Below are 25,550 nucleotides of genomic sequence, written 5' to 3'. Positions count from 1 at the left end.
AATAATAATAGAAATTTACCTAAAAATTGGCGTTATACCTATTATTGTAATTTGAACTCGGAAACACTCATAGAAGGAAAAGTCCGCCATTGACGATTGAAGAACCAATAAAGCTTTAGAATCACGCAGATCACGTGTACGCGTAGGCTTTTTCCGCATTTCTTTCTTTTTCCATTCCGGTTATCCCGTCATCGAGGTGCGTTGAATGACAGTAAAATGACAGACGACAGACGTTCAATCTGGCAATAAAAGCAACGAATCGATAAACTACTGATCGATCGTGATCCAATTACGACGAGCATGATGAACGTAATCATCATTATCGAGCCATCGTGCATTATGCGAAGCTGCCTTCACGATAATATCCAGCGTGATAGGTCGTGTACTTTGGCGTATTAGGTGGCCAGGCTGCATACAGATAGTCGTGTACGCGTACGTGTTTCGTGCATCGCCTACAAACGATCATCTATAACTCGTAAATGCGTTGAAATCGAACGAACGCAAACGACGTTTTGCTCTTCTTTAGTTGCATCGATTGCTTGGTATTCAGCCAGTTATTGGACAATCAGATCTTATCTGTATGAGGCTGGGAACATGAAAGATAATGGAAAATCCAATGCTACAAATGGTCAGATGATCGTTTCGTTCGCGAGGACAAGTAAAATGTCGTTAAGTAATTCGAGAGATAATATATGTCTTGACACAAGTGTTTTACATTTTAAGGGATAATATTATATATTATCAAGATATATGTGGATTTTTTTGCCTTTACATATACATACATCAGTTCCAGACAAAACCAAGGAACCAGAATCGAAGCAGTTCGTCGGTCTCGTTATCGGTATTTTGACCACAGTGATCGTAATGCTCCTGGCGGCCATTATGTTCATTTTTTATAGAAATCGAAGGTTGAAAGCTGCCCTCGCACCTTCGACATTCTACGATCAACACGGCGACTTGAAGGTAAGAAAAATTCTTCAAACTTGATTAACCGCGATTTATATCGATATGATTTGCTGAATGTACATGTATATATATTCTCGTATATCCCATAGAAAATTAGCTATCAGCAGGTTCGCGTTTCAATACTAATTTTCGCTGTAATTCAGCTGTATTTCGCGCGGGTCGATACAGAACAACGAATAAACATACGGAGCATAAATAAAAGAGCAGAACAAACAACAGAATCGCAGAATATTCCGGCTGAATCCAATCAGGCTTGTGAATCCATCGTTTAAAACTTTCGAATTACCTTCGTTTCAGAGTTTACATTAGCCAAGTCTCATTTAAAATCCTGCAGACTGGCCGCATTTATTTTGCCTTTTACCGTTTCGAATCGATTTCACTGTTGTTATACAATGGCACAATATAAATCGTTAGGAACGCGAGACCGTCGCGTTTCCCGTTCGATTTCGTTGCGGCGAGAAAATGAAGCATCGAACGCAACCTCGTTAACGGCTAACGCTTTAATTCGAAGTCAGCAATTTGCCAAATGACCGAGGCGAACTTGTTTCCCAGTGTTACGGGATTTTTCTCGACTATCGCGAGATTCATTTGGAGTCTAATAAAGCGACCGGTAACGCGCGGTTATTTGCTCTCCGTTTTCACGATGCGTTAGACGAAAAAGGCTTTTGAGCAATCATGGAAAACGTCTTGGCGATGTTAGACGCGTTGACGCTGGATACGAGGCATACAAGTGAAAAAGAGAGGAAGAAGCAGAGTGGTCTGACCAAATATTTTCCTTAAAGCAGCCAAAGGGACGAATGGGATTGCGCATCGATGGTCGAAACGAGGGATCAAAAGGGTTCCTCGATAAATAACCGCTAGCTTCTAACGAACCGAATATTCTTTATAGCAGAGTGTTTTAATTGTAAGGCGGTTGTTGGTGAAAGTGGTCACGTTTACTAAAGTCAGGGATTTTTAGCCATTTTCATCTCGTGCCGCACGTGAGCTAATTATTAAAATTCTGACGCACACCAAAAAATATATTATATATGCTTCGAGACAGGGTACTCACACCGGACAATTTTTTTTATTTGTCAATCTAAGGAAAAAAGGACAATGCCCTTAATTAAAGAGTCAGGTATTGCGCATTTTAAGAATTTTTACTGCATGTAGATGAGAACCAGTGTGTTAGATCTTACCTCGCAAATAATCTACAGTCTCAAAAGTATAAGAGGAGTGTTTGGATAGATAGGTTGGGATTATGGAGCGTCCGTGGAAGGGCAGAATGGAAAAAGTAGAAAGAAGGACGAAAGAGAAGTGATGGGGGAAAAAGAGGAAAAGAGAAGAAGATATCAGAAGTATTGAATAATAGATCAGTTTTAATTCTCGTTGAAAAAAAGTCGAATCTTTCCGTTACAAAGTATTTCATCATCTTTATGATATCAGCGGATACATGTTCGTAAAAATATTTCGAGATACTTAAAACACATGGAGCGAGAATATAAAAGAAGGATCGCTTGCGACCTAACTAGGTCGATGCCCTATATCGGCGCTGTTCAAGTTAAGCTACAGAGCTTAAGTAGTCCCCTTCACTCTGTCTCGATTTACCAAAGAACAGAGTCACTGGCGGACATCAGCTTGGACATGACACACGTATTACTAGAACACGCTCACACTTTCCCAAAGAATACATTGATAAATCCGTCTAAGCGACGACTAAGAATTTTTTTCACTCATTTTATGGTTGCATCAAAAGTGCAAAAAAGTTTGAATGGATTGCTGAAAATGAAGGCTATGTGACACTTAGTTTGAAAGCAGAACATAGCGCGTATGTTCCAAAGGGATTTTAGTTTATAATGTCGCGTTTAATCCTTGGGATTATTAAAGTATTTTATTTATTACCATCCGACGATAATCGATGCTTCTCTCAATAGCAATAGTTCCGCGAGAAATTAATTATAGATTTGTTATCCCTGTTTCAAATTCTGCCAAATCCTCGTGAGTTAGCTTGCAAGAACGTCGAAGATTCACGATAATGTTTAGCGCAAAAAATGTAAGTTATTAAATGTAAAAATATGTATTAAAAATTGTTTGATGAAAATTATTCCAAAGATATATATTTAGAGAAATGGACCAAGTAATGGTCGTCTAACTTCTGATAATAAAAGACAAGAAAATATTTAATGACACGTAGTGGACGCAGTAGGATTAATAACAAGCTGAACTTCGTTCGCGTGAATGGACAGCTAGTCTGAGTCTTGGACCCTTCCTCTGAAGTGTACAGAAGACAGTAATTAACAGATTGCTGAACGATGGGAAATAATAGGAGCCAGACGGTGGCGCTCGTTTCTCCCTAGACGCTTTCCAAACCTATTCTCCAAAAGCGAATTCAACCTTAAGACAGACGCGGTACAATGCTCTGACATTTGCAATTAGAGATGTGACGCCAGGGCTATATTAAAACCGGTAATAAACATTAATTATATTTCCGCGTTTCGCGTAGATGCTTCGAATGGGCGACTTATTGTTCGGGAAAGCTCGAATTATCGTTCTCCTACTGTCTGCTTTAGTAGAACACAATGGATGTTAGACAAAGGAGCTGCGAAATACTTTCGTGATGAATTGTATGGTGTACAATGCCACGATACAAAACTTTATTTAAAAAAATGTTTAGTTTCGAAATCTTGTTTTATTTGTTCCAAGAAAAGTGACAGACTATGCCAATAGATATATAGAAAAATTCAAATTTACTCTTCTATTCAATTCTATTAACATTCTATCCAAATTTATCCTTTATTCTACCATCTTACCGGAAAAAGAAATTCAGCAAAGAATCTAAGGATAGAATTTCTTTATTTCCGTAGGATATCAATATCTCCGTTTTTCCCTTCAATCAATCAAAATTCCAAATTTAATCGTGTCAAATCAAAAACCACTCTTTTATTTCCTCCCGCTAATTCTACCATACTCATAAAAAGAAATGCGACATCACCTACGTTCACGTATGTATTACATTCAACGAAGCACTAAAAAAAAAAAAAAAAAAAAATCTCAAGCACACTTCCTCCTCCCTGAAACGCTGGTATACACAAATAGCGTGGTTCGCGGAGACGCAGCTAATCTTCTCATCGGATCATTACAGAAAGAAACAAGAGCGCTGCCGGTGGGGTTGGCTCACGTTTATTACGAAGAAGCACTCCCGTTAGAAAAGGTCTCGCAGGTCTCCCTGTTTCTCCTCGCGTTGCGTCGTTCAAGTACAACGAACCAATATAATTCCCGCTGAATAAAATTTTTCCCAGCCATGGATATACATATATACCGGCAGTCGGTCGAGCTGACTCCACTTAATTAAAAGAGCTAGTCGTATGACCGTATTGTCGTCGCGAGACGTGCGTTATCTAGCTCGTTCGCCCGCCCATAAGCAAGTCTGTGTACACACGTTCCTGTCCTCCTTTCGTCTCGTTCCACGACGTCACTACCGACATTAGCCACCTGCTACTTGTCTCGCCTCGACGTTGCAAAGCCCTCGAGTTTCGCGATTTCCCTTTTTTTCTTTCCCCTTCTCTTTTTTTATTTTTTTACGTTGGCCGACCTTGTTTCGCTTCCGACAGACTATGAGCTTCCGCTGCGAAAGAAAATTCACGCGAACGTCGATGTCTTGAGAGAAAGGAGAGAAACTCGATTTTGTTAGGTTTGTTTGCTCCAAACTCGGTTTATTTTAAAGATTCTAGCGTGGATGTAGATGAATTTATGGTGTTATGATTGGTTAGTAGTTTTTATTTTTATGTTATTGCTTGTGGAATTAATACTCAGGTAGTGTTCGTAGAGCGGGTGAGATTTGAGGCTTTGAATTGGAATATTGTCCATTTGAGATGTTTGAAAGTTCAGTTTTAAATTCGGAGTTTCGTCTGAAATCGTTGGAATGGATTTTCGATGGGACTTTGTGTTAGGAGTATTGTCCATTTTTCACAATTATAACTTTTTATGATTCAGTCTCCACATCTGTGATTTTGACTACAATTATTGGAATATAGGTATGTATAATACATGAAACATTGATGAATTTTTGTATTTCAAATTTTTTCACAATTACAATTTTCAAACGTCTAACTTTTGAACCCAAAATTTTGGAAAAGTTAATGTAACGAAATTTTGATGAGGCTTTAACCTAAAATGTTATTTATGCTTTTACAGTTATAATTTTCTAAAATTTGGCCTTTAAACCCGAAATTACGACTGAAATTGTTTTAATAAAACTTTGATAGACTTTTGAATTGCGAGTTTCGTTTATTTCCACAGTAGCAGTTTCCTAAAATATATTCTCTGAAGCTAGAATTTGGACCGTAGGCATTGCAACGAAATTTTGATGAAGCTTTTGTAATTTTCTTAAACCTAGTCTTTGTACCCACAATTTTAACTGAGATCATTGAAATGAAATTTCGATAAATCAAAATAGACATTAAATCGACGTAAAATCGTACTGTACCGTTTCAATTGGCGAGATATCTGCAAAAAGTTGTTATTCGTTTTCTCTATAGAAATATGATTACAAACCCACCATTTTCACCGATAAAACGTTATATGAACAGCGTATACAGCTGCACAAATTCCATTGTCGTGAAGCGAAAAGTTTATCTGATTTTTTCATTGTTGCTTTTAATCCATGAAAAATTTGTGGGCGATATTTCATAGGTTAGTGGAATTCGCTTGATGGAAGGACGATGAGATATTTATACCTTTCAATACGATGGTCGTGTAGGTTTTAAAATAATGAGTGAGGCACTGCCACGATGATGAACGTGTATTGTTAGAACGAAAGCCGGATAGTATTCTTCATGCTCTTCTAGGTTGCTTCAGAGTAGATTTGTTTCGAAATATTTGTACGCAAAATTATTAAATTACTAGTCACGGGTGAGTGAGTTGTGGATGAGAAATACGACGAATACGTGGAACAGTTAATTCCGAATTGTCGAGTTCCTCTGCTACGAATTTCTGCGATTTATGTTCCCAGAGAAATACTAACTTGCTCGATACTAACAGAAACTTTCAACCAGAAATAAATTTTAACGTTTACGATTCATCGATCGCTCTTCAATCAGTGCTTCCACGGCTCATCGACGTTACATAGTGAAATAATCTCTTTCTCTTTTAATGCTATCTTCCTTCATGGCTTCGATGTAATAGCGAGCATAAGCTTGAAGCGTTTCGTATAAATGATCGAAACAATACCAACTTGTTTGAATTTTTTACGTGTTCGTAGTTCGTAGTCGTATTAACGTGCTCTGTAACACAATGTCAGGTTCGTGGCGCTGTTTCACAGTTCGTTACTTTTTAACGTATCGTGAAAAATACGCGTTTTCTGAACGTCAACAGTGACGCTCAACAGGAGTCGGTTTTCTGTCCTGTCGAATAACGGCACATAGAATCGAATTATTCTCTGGTATACTTTCATTTTGTTCTTGGAATTCTCCTTCTTATCTTACAAAATTAATTTTATTCCCTCGTTCACCAGATGTTATTTTTATGTATACGTTTATAATACTTATTTTTAATGAGACACGGCACAATGGAAGTCAGTTTCTTACAACTCAAGTGTATTCACTCTTCTGGTCTTTCAAGTCGTACAGAACTTGCTAAAGACTAACTCGCATATTTCTTCTACCATGACATTTATCCCTGCATTTATACATTTTCTCTCTATTAATTTAGGTAAACTCGGGTAAACTTTGTAAAAATTTCAAGAAAAGATTTGAGGGCGTCCATCCAAAAACTTGGATGACTACATACCCTTTTGTGTTTCGAACTCATATTTAAACTTAGATATATTTAAACTTTATACATATTTAAACATATTTAAACACACATACATATTTAAACTTTTATATAAATAATTATCATTGCCACGTGATGTAAACCATTTATGGAAAATTTTAATATGTAAATATTTATAAAATTCAACGTAACGTGCATAGATATACGTAGTATTCAAAGAATTATCCGAATAATAACAAACACACCATGGTTCATGATATATCATACAGTACGAGTTACGTAAATTACAGAAGTTACGTAAATTATTTTCCGCGCCATGTATTGTAAACAGTACTATACTTTGAGCATTTCTGCACTTCCAAAATTCTCATAAACGTAGAAAAACCGCAATCCTCGTAACATTATAAACTTTAACGGTTCGAAATATCTACAATTTAATAAAATATAAATCTCTACCTGGTTCCACTTTTTCATATTGATAAAAAAAATATAAATTTACGCAAACATCATGTGATTTAATGGCATCATCAACAAATGTCACTTGACAACTCCGTTAATTACCCAGTAAATTTCATCCCCTTCAAAGGAACAGCAGGAATTTCTTCCTCGTTGGTATAATGGGACAAATTTTGTCACTTTCGTTTTGGGTTAGACTGGCATTGGAACGAAGGCTGGGCCTAGTAACCAGCTGCGAAAGGCACGCGTGATTTCATTAAATTTCATGGAATTTATTATCCTGGAACGGCCCGATCCGTGACGCACGTTAGTAAACGCGCTTTTATTCCGATTCGGTATAGAGTATGCCAGAGGCGTGGTGGCGTTGGTGGCAGCAGGGATCGTAAAATGAGAGGGTGAGCGAGTTGCAGGCTTGGGTGGGAGGCGTTCAAAAGTGAGGTAATGCGATTACCGACTTTAGCTGTGGGGTTCGTCGCGATACGAGGGGCGGCCGAGCGAAAACAGATTATTTTAATTTAAAGCAACAAACTCCCTGATTCTCGTATACTGTAATCCTCCCCGCAAATTTGACGTACGCGTGTATCCCGATTGTCACTGCCAGTAGTTTCCTGGTTAAGCATTAGGAGACAATCTGGCCACAGGCTGGACCATCTTCTTGATGAAAGTCAAACAGATTCTGCTACTTTCTTAACGTCCATTATTTTCGTTCCCTCTTTTCTGGTTATCGTTTCTGCTGGTTTTATTATTTTGGTATCTTTTTAGTCAAGTTGATTTACATGAGCTATCTGACTAAAGTTTGGAATTATTAAATGTTACGTAGAATTCAAAGGCTTGAAACGAATTCGATTTGGGCTTCTATCGCCTTAGAAATATTTGGTAAAATGTCCTAGGAATAAAGTGAATTAATGTTGATATACGTGGAATCGATTTGGAATTAACTGACTTCTAATTTACTAACTAATCAATTAACTAATTAGATGCAGGTAAAAAAAAGAAAGGGATACCGAATTTATAGGAGAGTGGTAACAAGTGGCAGAATTTTCATTTTGAAAAAACTGTGGATAAGTGACGTTGTAAAATGGAAGAAATGAAAAATGAATAATGTGCTAGATTCATCGTCCTATTTTTCGAGTTTCCTCTGGACAACATGTTGATTTACCGTGTAGAATGGCCAGAAAGATGGATCGAAGAATTTGGAGGTGGTGCTCATAAAGGTAGAAAAAATGTCATGTTCGTGCAGACCTGTGTATCAATCTTCGTTAAAACTCGGATAATTTATTTGATTTACAACGACGAATGACGTGAGGTGCTTTTTTTTAGTGTACGTGATTAGACATTTAATATTTGTGTTACAGTGGAAGACAGACACGCGAAACATATTTTACAACAATCTGCAACGAAAATTTGATTCGAAATAAATATTATATTTGCCTGTCTTTTTTGTGTGTTTATTATTTGCCCCATTTTGTATGCCAATCTTTCTCTCATTATTGTTGGAAAGAAACACAAAACTAAGCGTTAACAGGCGAAATTATACGAATTTAAATTTTCACGTTTTCACAATTTTTGTTTCTATAAATTACGAAGAACAAAGAATCGGATCATTGACTTCCGATAGTTACAGGAATAAAAATAGAGCGGAGAAAAATATAGGAAATGATACAACGTCAACATTTTTTTGATCTTCTGATTTTGATATCAAGCGACGAACTTGATTAATTTAGTATGACAGGTGAAGAAAGGAGAAATCTATCAGATCCAAGAAAAGATATATTAATTCATACCTTTCAAGATTTCAAAAAGATCAAGATATAATTAATCTTATGACAGTAAAAGCATTTGAAATATTTTTGATTTTGAAACTAAATGAAAAGAGGAAATAGCATTGATAGACGTCGTATTGAATTTAAAAATAGTTTCCACGGGAAAAGATGGAAAATGTTACGTATCATGTTTTCTGCAGTAGATCTCAAATACAATCTTCTCGAAATTGAATATACACGCATACGAATAAACAAAAAATGAAGGCAACATACAAATTGCTCATTCAAATTACGTTTCAATGGATCTTCTAGAACACATTATCAAACAATGAATATTATTAAACTATTATACAAACATGACTAAATACGTGGCTTATTATACAATCCTCCGTACGCTCGCGAGCATGAAATTAAACGATAACATCGAACGTTCGATCATTTGAATTTATAATCGTGGTTCCCTCGATTCAAGCGTACACAGAAACTCAAATCAAAAAATAATAGAATTCAACTGCTATAACTAAATTGTGGTTCGAATGCAACTGAATTCTTCGAAAAAGGACTGGAAATTGGTGAGAGGATAAATGACAGTCTCGCAGGAGGAGGATGTCGAATGGAGGCGGAAAATGTGCAGATATCCGACAGGTTGTGCAGCTTTCGTCGGTACGGGGGCGAAAATGCAGCCATGGTAATGAAAATGGCAAAAAGCACTCCGTCGCTAATTAATGGAAGATCGTTTTGTTCGTGGAATCTACCTTTGGGCGTCTGGGATTTCATCAAGTAGCACCGGGCTCGGTATTTCGATTCACGTTTTTATTACGTTTATCCGTAGCTAATTATATTGCGCCATATTTATCGCATTCGCCAACACGAGATTGCTCTTGATGTGATGCAATTATTTCACCGTGCAATATTACTCTTTGATCGCGATAAAAAAGATAAACATCCTGTAGAGTCTTGGTAATTCGACCATTGTAAAGTTCTCTTCATTTCGAATATTTCCCTCCCAATTTCGAGCTCCTGTTTCCCTTTTACCTTCGCTGCTTTTTACAGCGCGCGCAACCAGCAACGAAAATCTACAAGGAATTTTTTAAACCTTTACCAGAGCTGGTATAATTTAGTTCGTTTCTTGTATTCCCTCTCGAGCTGAAGAACATCGCACCATCTGCAATTACTTTTCAAATTGGTTTTGTAATTTACATAACACGCTCCCGCCTATGTTTCTATCGGAAATCAAGATTCTCTTACGCAATTAAAATAATATTATTCGTGAAAGTTTGCAAGTCACGGGTCACAAGTTACTGGTGCTAACAAATTTTCTTGTATATTAGTAATTGGTTTGGTTACAAATCAAATTTTATGATCAAAGTATCCCATTCGATGTTGAATTGGAAAATTATAAAGGAGAAGCGCTATAATACAATTTATATATTATAATCTGTAAGTTGTCAATTTACTGATATTATTAATCGGAAAATTATTATTCATAACATTTACATATTCGCGAGATATATGCTCGTAAACAGTTTCCGAATTTCTTCAATGATTTTCAATTTAGGATTAGAAAGGTAACTTCAATCTCACGATAGGAATCGTAGATTATTGAATGTTTTCTTTTTTATTTTCGTAATAAACTCAATACGATGTTGGTTATGGAGAGAAACGTTCTCTATGTTTATGAACAAATACGTCACGATAATAAGTTCGTTGGAGCATTTTCGTTGGTTATAACCAGAAGCTAGTTATATGATGGGTATCGGTCGTCGTTTATTTCATCGAGTTATATCGTGAAACGCCGAGGGCGTATCCATAACGGAAGGCGTTTCAGCAACGTATCGGGCACGATATTTTCCAATAAAAGCGTCTTTGGGTCAATCGAACGTATCCACGTCCACGAAAAGGTTCAGGGATGTATCAATCGAAAGGGTCCTTTTGTGCGGTCAATTGATATACTCGCAACCACGGCAAACACTGTACGACCGGAAGGGAACGTATTATCGTTCTGTCCACGACGTACAGCCTGATTTAAGGGAAATAGTCGATATTTTGGAAGACGACAATACGATGATGATCGTCGTATGTATTGATAAACTGCCCTTTTCCCTTCATTTGGATTGTTTAGCTTTGTTACATTCTTTAAATCGTTTTGGATTTAATCGTGTTTTTCCCATTAAGTATTCACTTTTCTTTATTGGGACGTCTTCTAAATTTAAAAAAAGGCACGAAATAATTGAAATGTTTGGATTTTATCTTAGCGTATGTGATTTTAAAAGCTTATTTGCTTGTTCCTAAAAAGAAATTTACTAAAATTCGGGAATTATAACGGAATTAATAGAAATAGGATGTAAATATATTATGTAATTTAAAATGTAAGTACCACAATGAAAAGCGTCTTTGTAACATTTGTAATTTTATTCCGATTTACAATACATTTTCGTGTATTTATCTTTTCCTGCGCATTAATTTGCATGTTCTTGTTAATGAAATATGCCTGGGTTATAATAACGTTTCGTATGAATAATAAAGGATAAGGACAATATATTGTTTTTAACGTTCGGCGTGTGTTGTTAATTTTCAGCATTGTGCATCGGGGAATTACATTATTCAGTGTTATAAGTGGATTTAAAACGACGAAAAGAGCTTTCAGTAATGTTATTTGAACCGTTCCACGTGCATAAATATTTGGAATTACACGCGTGTTTCTGTGTGAACGATTCCTCTCAATAACTGAAATCGTTTTTCCGGTGATCTCTTTTTTTCAACCGCTCTTTAGATACTTCAATAAAATTCATAAATATCTTTGTAAAACGACAATATTTTAATAATGCCATTATATTCAATAATTCCATAAACGGCTCCGTTATTAATTCTATAACAGAGAAAACGAATCCGATGAATTATTCTAACAACGAAAACTTCTCTATTTAAATTAAAGGAAAAACCGAACGATTCGACGGGCTTTTGAAACAAGTCACCGGTCGTGAATCAAAGCAGAAACATGGAACTCTCTGCGAGTGATTCTTTCCCTCTCGACGGTGTTTATTGTGTAATTACTATTTTCAATTAACGCACGACGGCCGGGATCGATTATTTTTCGCTTAACCGAAGATCAGTCGAAAATGCCACGCGCTGATTGGTTTTCCCGTAATTAATTTTTCCGACGTTCCGTTGTATCAAATCATACGCAGCTGCCGATCATCGAGGGACTCGTTCGCACGCCCCCGAAGATTTCCACGTTGCCAATTACCTGCGTGTACCCCCGGTTTTCAACGATGGATAGCCGAGTATCGTCGAGCAAACAAGCAACCACGATCGAAATTAACGTCGAACCCTCCGTAGCCTCTATAACGACTCGTTCGACAAAGGATCGTGGCACGTGTACTTTCATACCATTTCCCCTGCTCCATGAAATCACTGATACTCCAAGAGAAACCTGAACGCATCGAGTGATGAATCTCACTGGATCGAGTCAGCACTGGGTACGACTACCAATCGACGTTGCTTCGAATGTCTTGAAATACCTTCGAATGTCAGGTCATAAGGATTGAGGGAAACAGGGACAAGACTTTAGATAGCCCTGGCGGGCTAAAGAGAGCCGTTAAGAGGATCTGGATGACGCGAAGACGAGCAACGTGCAAGAAAAGGGGCGATCAGAAGTAGAGGGTGATCAGTAGAAAGAAACGACAAGGAAGAAAGGAAAGAAGGTGGAGCGAGAAAGGAAGAGGAGGAAGTGGAAGGGAATCACAGCAAAGAGATTCGAGCAGAATCTCGATGGCTAAGTGGTTATCTTATCTTAACGGTGGTTGCGCGGAGCATCTCGCCAAGTCTGGCACCCTAACGCTTCCTAAACGGAAATTAACACCCCTCCTTAGGTTGCGGTGCCCTTCTCGTCGGGTCGTCTCCGTGACGTTCAAGCGGAGGCAAGCAAAGCAAAAATCAATGGATATTATATCGCGACTCTCCGGAGAACGGTGCTCGACATGATCCCCCTTATCGGTTCTCCGGTGTAGAAGGAAGGAGCTCGGGACACGACGCTTCTGGCGAAGGATTGTTTGTTATACAATGAAAGCGTTAATTTCCTGGAGTGGCACCGTCGATCCAGCCCCGCGTTGACGAGTTCTTTCCTCGTCGTACGAGCCTACGATAACACGCGGAGACTGTCGAGGAACGGGGACGCTCGATAAGGAAACTATATCGGACTGTGTTCCTTCGCGACGAAAATACACGCCGTCGTAACGAGGCTTGTTAATTAATAAAAAAATACAAGCAGTGCTGAAAACAGAGAGTTGAGCTTTTCGCTTCTAAGAGATTCAGGTGTATTATTTTAGAACTGACATTCTCTTTTTTCATCTTTCGTCTATATTTTCGTTTTTTATTTGTAGTTTGTTTTTGGAAGTTTCTTACTTTAACAAATTATTGATTGAAAAGAGAGGTTGATTATGAACGAACGAAGCGATCTGAACGATCCTCTGATCCGATTTCCTCTGCCAGGGAGTGCCGAGACTGATAATTACCCGATGATACGGTTAAATTTTATTCAGGAGAATTACGTGGACCGTTGAATGCGTATCGATGCATTGTGTCGATAATTACGTCGTGTGAAATTATTAGCCACGCTACGCTATGCCGCGGTTCTGTGGTTCTTTCGATCGTGACGACGGCTGATATGCTTTTCATGATAAAACCAGCGCCGCGTCGCCCGGAATTGAATTTTGACGGCCGAATCTCTCTTCTATCTTTTGTCTTAAATTCGCAACGCGAACGATATTTGGAAAACCTGGAATCGAGCGAGTGATTATTGATCCCGCTTTAAAAAGATTGCATAATCCGTAATTGAGTATTCGTTAAAGAAGCAGGCAGGTGTTGTTGAAAAAGTGATGCAGGTGATAGAATATAAAAGGCGTGAGAAAAAACGAGTAAAGAAGCAGTGCCGCGCTCCAAATGAATTATGCATCGGGTATATTATAACATGAAAGTATCAGTTTGGTGTGTAAATATGCAATGAGAATGTAAAACTGGTGGAGAAAAAATTCATGCAAATTTTGCTCATGCCTCGGACAACTTGATTTTCGGTGGTCTTATTTTATTCGACCACTTGAATAACTGTTAACATTTCGCGCACGTATCGATTCGCGTAATCGTCGAACTATACTCCATTTATATATCAATTGTTCATACCTTAATATGTTAGTCATAAATATACACAGAGTATCGTGGATAATTTCTGATCATTACCATAAGTGTATATGTAGATGTGGAAATATTTTGTGTAACCAACAATAACGAATACCTTTGAACGATTTAAATAACCAACAACCGCCAACAAATGAAATTCCTATAAAGGTAATAATTGTAATATATAAATAAAAATTCAGAATAAGGGAACGTTAATAATTATCAGCGTATAATTATCATGAAATACACGGGTGATCGGTTGATCTTTCCTCGGATATTCATAAAACAAAAAGCATGCCTCGATGGGCCATGAATATTCGGAATGCTCGTGGACGGGGTGGGTGCGCTGGGGCGAGACAGAAGTGGTGGCATGAAGTGACGGAAAGTTTCCGGTGGCGTATCGCTTTTACTCGCGTGGTATACACGCGCGACGTGTGCATAAATGTCAGGTACATTAACAGGAACGCTCAATATTCGGCCGCAGGTCTCCGTGCAGGAGGAGGGTGAGGACAAGGGACCAATTTGCCCTCCGCTTCCGGCGCAGTACCACCCGGCCGCCTGCACCATGACGACACCGCAACTACACAAAACTATCACGGATTACAGCGGTTGGTAGCGACGTTAAGTGCGACACTTAAGCCTTTCGAATTCTACGCGTGCATGCACGGTTAGGCCGATTTAAATTAATTCGAACAGAGAACCCCGCTACTCTGAATTTCACGATTATCAACGTGCCCCGCGTAACCCGTTGTCCAGAATTATTAACCGCTAACACGGAGCCCCGCCCCCAGGAACCATTTGATACGGCAAAACTCGAAATTTTCGTAATAAGCCAAAGTAGAGAGTTGGAGCCAACACGCGTTTAACCCTTTGATCGGCTCGGTGTAATATGTTTGCGAGGAAGGCAATGGTTTCGCTGGTAGTTCCAGCAAATGTACAGGTGCGCGAGATTGGGTTAAAATTAATTTAGCTGTGAGACTGCAATGTGGAAAGCTAATATAAAGCATTAACGAAGTGTAGTGGATTCTGTTCCATGGTTTTAATATCCTAGTTGTTCTAAAAATTTATGGATATTATTTTTTAATATATTAACGTGTACGATGGATATGATTTTTTTAATAAAAAAATATTTCAACGTATCAATCGTGTGGTACATGAGAACCATTGAAAGAATTTTTAGTTTTGAAAATTTTTGGATATTTTAAACAAATAATTAACAAACTTGTTGAATTCTTCTATTTTTGATTTCAATTCAGTCGCTATTGATTTACGTAGGAAAGTTTTTGAGTTCCATAGTCGCTACATTAAATAATGGTTAATAGAAGCAGAGTACCTCGTAATTTAATGCATCGAGTTCAAAGTTTTTGTCTGCTAAAAGTAAGCGATTTTATGGTAGTTCCGCGGTGGTCTTGCTAACGTTTCATCCCTTCGATATTTGTTAGTGCGCGGTGCAATTTAACAGCGGGGAAAACTCGAAATGAGTGGCTCCACGTTGCGGTGCATTATCGAGTTTGCGTTTGACTAAAATTACATAAAATCGACGGTGGGCTATAGCCATTGGTCGTGATGATAAACGCAACACCTACCACGATATGCATGCACACAACGTCCGAATTAAATTGCGGGTTAATGATCGATGGATTATTACAGAGTTCATAGTACTTAAAGACGAGGCTTGCACGAGCACAAATCATATACGAGCCTCGTCATTTACCAGGACCCTTTAATTCGTTTTAATCTTTATTCGCAGCTACAAAATTTTCATATATCCATGCATTCCTTTCTCGCTTATTTTCAAATGTTTAAAAGTCAAATGAAATTCCACAATGATTAATTCTCGTATAAAGCTTCATAAAGCTCAAGGAAAAGAATTCAACTTAACAACGAATACTGTTTCAAACCACTGTTTTTTGCCACATCGTGCCTGCATTGCTCGAATAGTTGACCAATTATTTCGTTTTCTGCTACCTTGCCGACGGTACTGTTTCTCAGAACGGTGTAAAATTACCCCGAGTACACTCGAACCAGTAGAATTAAAAATAAATTTCGCTCAGTTAATCCTAACTTTTAGTTCGCTATCAATTAATCACGCAAACTGCGATATATAACGAATAACCTTATATAATGCATCGAGTTAAACTCGTCTGCTAGTCGCGATTTCACTGCAAAATCACATATTTCCCTCTCATTTGAAGCCATCATTCAAAGCACAAGGGGATACATAAAAACTATCATAAAGCATCTCAAAGAGAACACAGAGGATAAAACATTCTTATATCATAATAAAACGAACGTGTAACAGAAGAAAGATAGTGCTCGGTAAAAGAAAATGACCGAGAGAGAACTCCCCTAAAAAAGAAACGAAAGAGGAAAAATATAAAACGAGAGGAAGTGCTCGTTTGAAAGTTTCGAGGAACATGAAGCGGGAGCAGGGGCAGGACGCGGGATGGGGGGGGGGGAGGTTTGAAACGCGCCCGGGGTAATTTCTTTCGTGCACGGCGGCCATCGTGTCTCTAACCTTGTCAAAATTCTTTTTTCCTTTCCGCTCACGGTATCGGCGGACAGGGATCACGGAGGTGCAGCCGGTTATTCCGCTGTTGCTGAGCACGGCGATCAATCTTGCCAGGCCAATTCCGCCGGTTCAAGAATATCCATCTAATCCGCCGCCCATACCGCCACCACCGGAAAAGTATTACGCCAGCACGGAGATCTGTAAGGTGAGTATCAAAAATGTACGGCAGACATGCGATCCGTGACGATTAGTCCTGGTCGCGGAGTAGTTTTGTGGGCTGACGGTGGGAGGGTATTAATGCGGGCCACTTGGCCTGAAACTGTGTCAAACACTGGTTCGTGACTCTGGGATCTTTCGTCGCCATCGTGGCAACTACTTGAATCGTTTCCCTTTCGCGGGCCTTGCCGCGAGCTTGTCCAATGAATCCTCCTAACGCCTCGTTGTTTTCATCAAGCACACATACATACACACGCGCGTGTATGGTCAGTTATGTATTTTACGTTTTATCTTGGTAGAGGCAATTAGCGTCCTGATTAATTTATTATATTTCATTCTTGTTTTCTTTTTCTTCCAAATTTTTTCGTCCCTTTTCTTCGTCTTTCTCGCTTTTTTCTTCTTTTTTTTTTGTAAATTAGGGCGCTTAAAGTTCGCCGTACAGCGCCCAACGGCGCGTGCTAAAACGATTCGCGCAGGGTATAATGAAGCTTAATGGATGAAAAACAAGGCAACCAAAAAGAACTATCAATCATGACTAATGTGAGACTTGGGAAAGGAAACGTCTTACAAAAGCATACACTGATCACCGGCCGATAGCGTGAGGGCCTGTGATTATTGATTGTATAACGTGCATGTAGTAAACGAGTATTTTAATTTGTACTCTTATTTTTGGACTGACTACGTTTGCCCCAAATCCTTCGCGTGATTTTAACAGTGGAATACTATAGCGAGGTGTTGCTAATTCGCCATTCAGTTTTGTTTCGGTTATTTGTGTGAGATGGTAGCTTTTTGTTATATCAGCTATGCGGAAGTCAATGTGATTAAACTTCATTAAAATTAATCGTTTGATTCGTGAATAATTAGACATTCATCGTTGTAGTCTGATTCTAGAATTGAAAAGACTTGTTCAATACCATATTGGAAATGTTTGCTATATTATTTGTTTCCTATATAGAGCATACAGCATACAGCTAGCATTATATGTTAAGTATAGCATTGCACGGCTATCCTTTTTGCGGTTCTGCAACTTTCTATATGTCCATGTCGCTTTACTTTCAATCAACATAATAACAAAAATAAAATAAAAACAAGAATAAAAAAGAAACATTAATGATCCAAAAGGTGCAGCAGAAATAAAATTGTAAAAAGAGCTAACATTTATCATTATTAAGTTAACGAGTATAGACTCGTAATGCGATTAAAATGTATGAAAATACCGTAGATGCGAACCAAGAAGAAACTTTGAATTTTCTTCTAAAATATCTCTTCTTAGGTAACCCGATACTGATATCCATGGCATTACCACGTCTTGGTTTTTATTACAGAATTCCCTGCCACCGTTACCGCCGTCTCCGACACCGAGCACGCCGCCGCCAATGAGCGCGAAAGCCTCCAGTAGCATGACAAGCTACAGTCCCGAGGATATGCTTACGGAGGAGGAAGACGAGGTGCCCGAGTGCATCTTAGACTTCCCCCGGGAGAAACTCAACATCGTTGAAAACCTCGGCTGCGGATACTTCGGCGACGTTCACATTTGCGAGGTCGACAGGTTTCCTGGATACGACGAAGTTTTCCGGAACACTAGCAGCGACCTGGTGATCGTTAAGTCCCTGAGACCTGGTTCCTTGGATGCGCTTAGGTAAGGTTCTTGTATTATCGAGCATCGCGGAGTCGTCGAACCGCGCATCATCCGGAAATTTCACGATATTAAGCAAATAATTTCAAAAGTGTCGATAAGAATTATTTTCAGTTTGTTCATATTCGAAATATCAAGACCCTTGGTACAAACTCAAATATTTGCACGGGTATTGTGAAAATAATTGGCAGGAATTGTATATATTCTTCGTCGAAGAATGTTCGTGGTATAATCATTGTGAAAGTTTTGCTGATAATTTTGAAAAACATGAGGTTTCTTCAGATTTAAACTTTTGCGATACGGTGATAAGTAGTTAGGCGATAGAAATATTGGTTGGTTAGATGTTATTAAAATAATTGATAACGATTGTATATATGTATGTTTCGATGAAGAGAATTGATAGTATAGTACTTTCGAAAGTTCCATTTCAAATTCAAAATTTCACGACAGTCGAATGTTCGGTCGGGTATTATCAAAATAATTGGTAGGAATTGATTGAGATATTTTTCATCGAAGGAGGGTTTCTGGTATAAATTGATTGTACGTATGAAAATTGGCAGAGAATTTCGGTATGACAGCCGGTGCAGAAGCATTGGCTTCGAAATGTATCCAGCTGCAGCGCAATAAATTGCCGTCGTGTCAATAGCAGAGTAATAATTGAGTAATAGTTTGTCGCGTGTGGCGCACGTAGAACGGTTGTTACAGCGCGTGAATGAAAACAACGTATCGGAGGCTGTTATTGACAAACAAGCGAACGATCCTATCCTCTGAACGCATTTACCTTTCTCTGGAATACAAAAAAAAAAAAAAAAAAGGAGAGAGAAGGAGAAAGGAATGAAATGAAACAGACACCCCATGTAGCGAATCCTATAAAACGAACAGGAAATTATTAGGAGTATCTGTACGAAAGCAAATTATCGGTTCGCGTCTCGAGAATGAATAAACCTTTCAGTCCACGTTCGCTAAGTATTTTTTGTTACGATTTACCGTGGTAATTTCTTCACGCGCTTGTGAGCGAAACAGAAGAGGGCGTCGCATGGAAAATCGGGAATCGATAGCAGCTACGGCCATAATTAAATTAGCCGATAGAAATGAATCGAACAACACGTTATTGGAGTACTCGTTTACGTCGCTAAATACAGTGGCCGGAACTATTAAACGTCCGATATTTTACGCCAATCCAAAAATATGGAAAGTATAGCATAATCGGGAGAAAATTATCCCGCTCAATTATACACCGTTATTCTGATTCATTTACTATCCATCCCAGTCTCCTCTCTCTCGTATCAACCAAACGGGAGAGGAGATTTGCTGTGAAATATAGGGCACCGATAGAAAATTATCCCAATCGATTATATTTAGAGAGCCCGCGTTAATACGATAATTCGATAAACGTGGCGCAAAGTGATTTCGTACATAATGACGTGGCCCGTGTATTAAGTTGCTGCGACGCGATAATGCAGAGAAAGTGTTTAAACGGTCAGTGACTGACGCATAATCGAATAACTTGTCCACGCCGTTGCTACTTTTCGCGACGGTTTGGCCTTTAACGGTTCCTAAAACTGTCTGGATCGTTGCCTACGATTGACAATAGCTTGGTAATTTACAGTACAGAAGTTTCCCTTTGACCTGAACCTCTCTGACGACGCTGCTCGAACCACGAGGAAATTGTTTAAATCCGATCCTGTCTCGACCGTCCTTTTAATAATCGAGTTAAAACGTTTTTAATGCGCACAAAATAACATTGTGACTTCAAGTTTCTGGTTGTGAAGCTTCTTATTAAACAATTCTGAATATATAAGCTTATGAGGGAAAAGTAGAACGCGTGTTGTTTTGATTTCATTCAAGTTTTTGTTAATAATATACTGCATATGAAATGTAATGTATACACTCTGCCAGGTACATATTAATTTTTAATCATAATCATTCAACGCATTCGTAATTGATCAAATTTTTATTAACTGCAGTGATATATGCCAAGAACTAATTTTCAGAATTTCAATTTTGAGATATCTACAGAAATTAAATCTGCCTTTATTAGAATTTTATGATCACCTAATAAAAGAATAATTAATAACAGGGTCATTTTAATTATTTTTGAAACACCAAGCAATACGCATAAACAATATACAGCCATCTTAAGGATATCATAATTCTGAGGTGTATTAATATAATGGAGTAATGAATTATTGACTGTTTATGTATATTTAAATTAAATGTCTTGTAATTTCTATATAGATAGAAAATTATTTATATATATAGAGCTTGAAACAAATTTGAAAGAAGAAATATGTATATAACTAACAAGCTAAGAGTCGATCGATTTAGGGATTGGAAGGCAAAGAAGTAGGATCGGAGGTACACGATAAAGCGTGTCCCGGCAAGGAACACGCGCTGCGTTATCGCTGGCGCAGCGAAAGGATGATCCGGGTAGACAGGATCGGGGATTACAGAGCTCGGCAACGGAACGTTCGCGGAACGTGTATTGTTGTCGAACGGCCTCTTAACGGGGCACCGGAAGTACAATCGTACTGGTTTATTCCTTTTTCGCGCGACAGACCGCCCGATATCCACGCCAGCACAAGAAACGGTAGAATCCTCCCGATAAAAGCGACAAGAAAGAAACCTGTGACGTCTTCTATTGCCTGATATCTTCGATTGGATTTGTTATATCTTCTTTAAAAGATCAGGCAATTTCATTTTCCAGCAAAAAGAAACATTTAAGATAAGCCGTGTTTTCATTGAAACTTTCCGTTTCTCTAAACAGTTCTAAGATATTCTTCACCGTCTTTCATCGTTTCAAACTTTAATTAGAAAAATTCGGTGTGAATTTTCGAAAAACTACGATTCAGCATACGTCACTCGACGAGAAAGTTTCGATTCGCTTCCCTACTACTGAAAAGTTCTTCTCTGACCCCCAGAGAGACGCATTTTCCGGTTTGCGAGTTGACCTGCCATGGCGTTAACCGTGCAACTTCTTTGTCGCTTGAAATTAGCCAAAATAGTGAAATTTATTAATTAAAAGCCAGTGGGACGGGCCGACGTCGAGTTTCCACCGGTTAACGGCCGCCACAATTACTGCCTGAGGAAACCGGCGGAATTCGTTGAAACCAACGCTGCAACTTTACGCCTGACATCGTATAAATGCAGCCGCTTCTCGAATAACAACGCGTCCTTACGCAAATAACATACGAATCCATGAAATCGATCTTCGTGCGCTGTTGTTCGTCCCACGACCGAGCCTGCTTCCGACGTTGTTACGTTCAGAAACATAGCCCTTATCGAGATCCTAAATATTAGACAGCTGAAACACAAGCAGCAAGCTCTGTTAAACATGGAACTTGCGAGTGTTCTCGAAACGATAATCTCAACAGTAGCCGTTATCCCTGGGCCCGTGTTACGTAGCTACAATCCCTCTTCTATTCTTGCCGTTGTTTTCCCATCGCTCGTCCCTTTTCGTCGCTCCAAATATATAGAACGAAAAAGAGAAAGATAGAGAAAAAGGAAGAGCTTACGGGTACAACGACGCGATACTCGCAGATAGAGTGCTCACATTATTTCCAGTATATCCGCCAGTATTCAATAGCCGTCTGGTTGGTAGGGCAGCCGACTATAAAGATATTACTTCCGAGTGTCCCATGTATTTTCCAGGATAGAATTTCAACAGGAAGCAAAAAGACTGGCACGGCTGGCCGATCGGAATGTCGCGCGGCTACTCGGCGCCAGCCTCGAAGACGATCCCATGTGCATCGTATCGGAAAATGGCGAGTACGGGGATTTGAATCAATATCTGCAGAGCCACATCGCTGAAACGTCTACTGTGCACACTGCTAAGACCCTCAGGTATAATTAATTACGATGTCTCGTCGGAGAAATGGTACTTATTAAGAATGGGGCAGGATACACTGTAAAGATCGCTATTAGAGTCTTAAAAATGCTATTTGCTTGTATCTTTATTTAGTTTTATACGTCAGTAAGATATTGGTACGGTGAATATCAAAGGATTATAAAGTATCGACACGATGAATATCAAAAGATTATAAAGAGCCTTGTGAAGTATTTCGTTTTCAGTATGATTCTACGATGTGCTTGATATTAAAACCGAAGAAACTTTTATCTAGGATATACGATTACTTTAATTTCGTATGAGTTTATTTGCTGTCAAAGAATTATTTTATGAATGGCTTTATTTCGTTGATTTTTTAGCCATCAATTTGCAACAGCCTGTATAATATAAACTAACTTGACTTGAAAGGCAAGAGGCACAGTGACCTTTGAATATTCAACATATCTTAGAATATGAAAAACTACTGGACAGACCATTTTAACTAACGGGAACACGTTATTTAACTACTAATGTAAGAGAAATAGTAAAACGTATCCAGCGAACTTCGGATAACGTTTTTTCCTTAATTACGACAAACTAAAGCATGCTGTTAAAATGAGGTATCGATTGCTATTGGCACTATCGACACATTGCTGGCGACAAAATGGTGTTCCATTTAACGAGAGAGTTGAGACGCGCAATGAGACCAACCTTTTTCATCTTTTTAGCCCCGCACGCGTATGCACGTCAGTTCGAATGGCGTTGGAGTTGCGCGTGGAAACGCGACGTATCCGCGGATCGTTTGGAAAGTGCTCGAAATACGAGAAATCGGCTGAAAATGAGAGGCGAACGACAGAGAAGATCATCGGTGCTCGTGACAGCTGTCGGCGCACCGTGTTTTTCCCGTGCGTTCGTTTCCGGTGGCCACTGCAAGAGAAACGACCGATAGAGCTCGTTCACTCTTTGTCTTCGTCCAGTGCGGGGAACCGTATCGATCTACAACCAGCTGGAAATTTGCGTACCGAACGACTCCCTGACAAATATTTCGCCACCGATAAAACGAAATAACTCGTCCGCAGTCTGATACATTCGTACGTCACGTGATTTCTAACGAGATAAACGTTCCTGGAAAGTCGGAAAGGAAGGATAAAAAGCACGCGTTGCATCGGTTCGAATCGGCATACGTTCGACGAGTCGTGCTTCCATTTACGCGTGCCGTACGACGAACGAAAATAAATCGCGCGCGCGAGGAAGTGAACTGAAAACAGAATTCACGCACGTTGCACGACCAAACATATACTCGTCTCTGTCGTTGTACGTTCTTGCTGGTTAGAAACTCGTCGCTATGATGACCGAGAATAATGACGCTACTAAGGATCGATAGTTTTGTGAGAATTTTTATTCGACTATCTTTGGTTGAAATGGTAGGTATAAAGTAGAATGTAAGACAACTGAAACTAAAGAACAAGTATCATTTAACAACTAACTCAGATACACATCTTTTACTCTTATATTTTTCTATTTCTTTTACCTCTTCCACCAAACTCTTGGGTGTGCTTACATTCTTTCGTATAAATCCTAATTTTATCCTCTTCCTATATTACTATTCTTGTAATTAAAGCGTCATCTTCAGTATTTTTCCATTTTCGCCTTTTAGGAAAAGTTATATTATACATGCTGTTTCAAAATAATGACAAGTATGTATTGTAATTTGGATGAAAAAGGACAAGGTCGATACAGAGAAAATGATAGAACTTCGGTTTTGTCAGCTTTAAGATGGGACAGAAGAACATTTTAACTAAAAAGGGGAGAAAAAAGAAAAACAAATAGGAAAGAAAGAAAGAAGGATAGAAAAGGGGCAAACGTTAAGAACGTTCCACTCGTATACAATACTCGCCTTGAATAGGAAATAACACTAAAAAGGGGAAAGACCAACAAAAAGAGCACCAAATTTATATCTACGAATGCAGAAGGGAATGCGGTCGATCTGGCCAGCTTTTGTCGTTAATGCAAATGGTGGACGCGCGTTCGTCTGTGCTTCGAAAGCGTCGTCATTTGCGGTATTGCGAGCCGATACCAACGAGTCGCTTTTGTGTACGGAACGAACGTTTAAACGTGTAGACTACCACGTACACGAAGGCAGAATTTCACTCCGCGAAACTTCTGAACGTAACCGTCTCGTTCTTCGTGTTGCAGTTTCGGCACGTTGGTTTACATGGCCACGCAAATAGCATCCGGCATGAAACACCTCGAGGAAATGGACTTCGTGCATCGGGATCTCGCCACAAGGTAACGACAGACAGTTTCTCATAGATTACTTTAAGCCGAACTTTGTCGATCAGTCATTCCCACGTTCGATGGTACAGCCACGTTGCTGTTTCGCCACATGAACGCAAACGCGTTTTCTCCGTCGACGGTTCGTTCGACCACGGAACGTTACTTTTGTTTGGGCATCCGGTCGATCGCGCATGCTGTTCGAACTGTAACTTCTCTGCTTTGGTATTTCTAGCAAAATTGTCGCTACAGTTTTGTCACATGTTTCGGGGAATGGTATAACGATCGATGGGAAATGTAGCGTGTAACTGTTAATGCACTGGGCGTTCGGGACACTTATATTGTTGTGCTGGTTAATGAGCTTCCACTAAGTGTAATTGCTTTTGTAGGTTTCTATTTTAATTATTTTCGAGTAAATGAATTTTAAATCCATTAATATCTGTATGGTAATGTAACGTTAGGAAAATATAGGGAGGGGAAGGAATAGAAGAGGAAACGTTTTATCTAAGAATCTATTAGAAAAGTCATCGATGAAACTAAATACCCAGAAATGATAAAGTTCTTAGGAATAAAAGCGTCGAGAACGGAAATAGTAACGTCTTATTTTACGGTATACTCCATTGAACTGTTACATTTTTCTTGCAAAGTCAGGCAAAAATTGAAGTGTGGACTTGTTAATGAGATCTTCACCTAAGAGTCGTGTGTCTTACGATTAGATACCAGAATACTATAGAAGAGGCCAAATCATAGAAACGTATATTGTGATGATATGTTACGAAATACAGTGATTAGCGATGATTTCCTTAGAAATTTTGCCGCAGTATAAAAGAACTCTTCTACACGAATAAAAATAGCCTTCCAACAACCAATATAGAGCAACAACTGCATCGTTATTTAAAAAAAAACAATTTTTATCATGAACGAAGATTCAAGATGAACATGTATTCTACCAAAAGAAGAATCTTTATTGTATAA

At 38.8% G+C, this 25,550-nt stretch overlaps 1 protein-coding gene across 6 annotated transcripts in view; it reads left to right on the top strand.

Moving 5' to 3' along the window:
- Nucleotides 1–25,550, top strand: part of LOC117204395 (discoidin domain-containing receptor 2-like) — a 221,228-nt gene that overhangs the window by 179,643 nt on the left and 16,035 nt on the right. For all 6 annotated transcript variants that reach the window (XM_033441746.1, XM_033441747.1, XM_033441744.1 and 3 more), the window contains 6 exons: nt 788–963; nt 14,596–14,719; nt 16,677–16,828; nt 18,165–18,478; nt 22,127–22,318; nt 24,498–24,590. In XM_033441746.1, coding sequence (XP_033297637.1) covers nt 788–963; nt 14,596–14,719; nt 16,677–16,828; nt 18,165–18,478; nt 22,127–22,318; nt 24,498–24,590 — 1,051 coding nt within the window. The remainder of the gene's footprint in view (nt 1–787; nt 964–14,595; nt 14,720–16,676; nt 16,829–18,164; nt 18,479–22,126; nt 22,319–24,497; nt 24,591–25,550) is intronic.

Source organism: Bombus bifarius, unplaced genomic scaffold, assembly GCF_011952205.1.
Source record: "Bombus bifarius isolate JDL3187 unplaced genomic scaffold, Bbif_JDL3187 scf7180000007978, whole genome shotgun sequence".
Classification (NCBI taxonomy): Eukaryota; Metazoa; Arthropoda; class Insecta; order Hymenoptera; family Apidae; genus Bombus; species Bombus bifarius.
Note: the sequence above shows the minus strand (reverse complement) of the source record. Positions and strands in the feature narration are given on the sequence as shown.